The sequence below is a fragment of the Morone saxatilis genome, unplaced genomic scaffold (genome assembly GCF_004916995.1).
Source record: "Morone saxatilis isolate NCDOM2014 unplaced genomic scaffold, NCSU_SB_2.0 Contig20, whole genome shotgun sequence".
Classification (NCBI taxonomy): domain Eukaryota; kingdom Metazoa; phylum Chordata; class Actinopteri; family Moronidae; genus Morone; species Morone saxatilis.
In genome coordinates, this window is record NW_023339763.1 from 29,741 (window position 1) to 31,448 (window position 1,708).

Below are 1,708 nucleotides of genomic sequence, written 5' to 3' on the forward strand. Positions count from 1 at the left end.
ACTGGTAGCTGGAGAGGTGCCAGTTTCACCTCCTGTGTGTAAAGTATATCTTCTTCTTCTTCTTCTTCTTCTTCTTCTTCTTCTTCTTCTTTCTTCTTAACAACCAAGTTAACGTTATCCAGCTAACAGCACGATCATCAATATGTTCCACTAGCTTTACAGTGATGTTAGCTTTGACTTTGGACTCTGTGTTGGACTCGGTGTCGGCCCGGACTCCATTTATAAGTTTGTCAGTTTGTACAATATTCTGTCTTCTGCTCTATTAATATAAACTGTCTCTGTCTCAGGAAATGACATCATATCGTTGGAAGCTGCGTCTCTTCCTGTTTAACGTCAGCTGTTGTGCGGCCGCCGCGTACTTCTTCAGACGCCACAATAAGTTCTGTGAGTCCGGAGGTGAGTGTCGTCCTGCTCTCACAGTTTACTGGATGACTGTCCCTCGTTGTTCACTTCCCCTCTCTCCGTCCTCCAGTCTACACCCTGTTCGCCCTCTTCGAGTACCTGGTGGTCTTCTCCAACATGGCCTTCCACATGACGGCCTTCTGGGACTTCGGGAGCAAAGAGGTGCTCGTGGCCACGCCGCCGGAGGACAAGCGATACTGAGCAGCACTCACTGGTAGACTTTGTAAAAGAAAAGGTGGAAGCTAACGCAGCGACGGGACCCGAGTGTGAACGTGAGATCATTTCAGCCTCACCTGTGACCTTCTGGAGCCACAACGTTCAAACGGTTCAGAAGGGTTTAAAGCAGGACATTATTCATCCACACACTCTGAGAAAGTGTTTGTCTGCCAGAAACTTTTAGGAAATAAAGAAAATCTCTCTGAAAAGAATCCATGTTTAATGTTGTCTGACCACAGCGGCCAAGTTTAAGGCCTGAAACGTACGATTATACCTCGCTGTCCAACTGCACATTACAAATATTACATAAATACACATAAATAATGTGTAAAATATGTCTGTTTAAAATAAAAAGAGCTGTATATGGTGACAGGTAGATATAAATGTGACAGACTGGAGGCGCTCTAACGACGCTCTGATCACGGAGCCGAACCTGGACGTCACAAAGGCGCCCGGTGGCATTTCGGGGTGATGCTACAGTGTAGAAATACCTGCAAAGGTATTCAAGGATCAAAATCTACGTTAGTGTAACTGGTTTCATCTGGTAACGAGTAGTTCCTCGTTCACTCATCGGGCGCCGCAGGTAAACAGTTTGAGGATTTCTCAGGAAGTTATTGCTGTGTGACTCACTCGCTCATTTTACTGTCAAATCCCCGCCAGCGTGCGTGAAGCTGGAGTACAACAAGAGCTTGTTGGTCGATCAGATAAACACCCGACTGAGCACCGACTCATAACGGCGTTCATTCACCGGCTGTTATGTATGTGTGCGCTGCTGCCATTACCATGGTAACTACCTGGCTCTCTGCTTCCTGTCTGGTGCTGGAGACGGACTGCTCTCATTGGCCGCAGCTCGCTCCTCGACAACCACCAGAAGTCGTTGCAGGACGGAGTGGACGAGTAAAATCAGGGCTGAAATCACACAGTGTGAACTCGTTACATGTTATTAGTTCTCGTGTTCAGCCACCGGGAAGAAAAACACAGAGGCGAAGGGAAAAGTCAGAAGTTTTGCGAGAAGTAGTGTCTGATTATTGTCAGAGATCCTGGATAAAACATAAAGCTGTAAACTGTAATCCATGGCCAATAAAACATA

General features: G+C 46.6%; 1 protein-coding gene across 1 annotated transcript in view; it reads left to right on the forward strand.

The window, feature by feature from the left end:
* Positions 1-830, forward strand: part of pgap2 (post-GPI attachment to proteins 2) — a 9,902-nt gene extending 9,072 nt beyond the window's left edge. The window contains exons 5-6 of the mRNA XM_035666408.1: positions 288-396; positions 473-830. Of these exons, the coding sequence (XP_035522301.1) occupies positions 288-396; positions 473-603 (240 nt within the window). The 3' untranslated portion in view covers positions 604-830. The remainder of the gene's footprint in view (positions 1-287; positions 397-472) is intronic.
* The last annotated feature ends 878 nt before the right edge of the window (positions 831-1,708 follow it).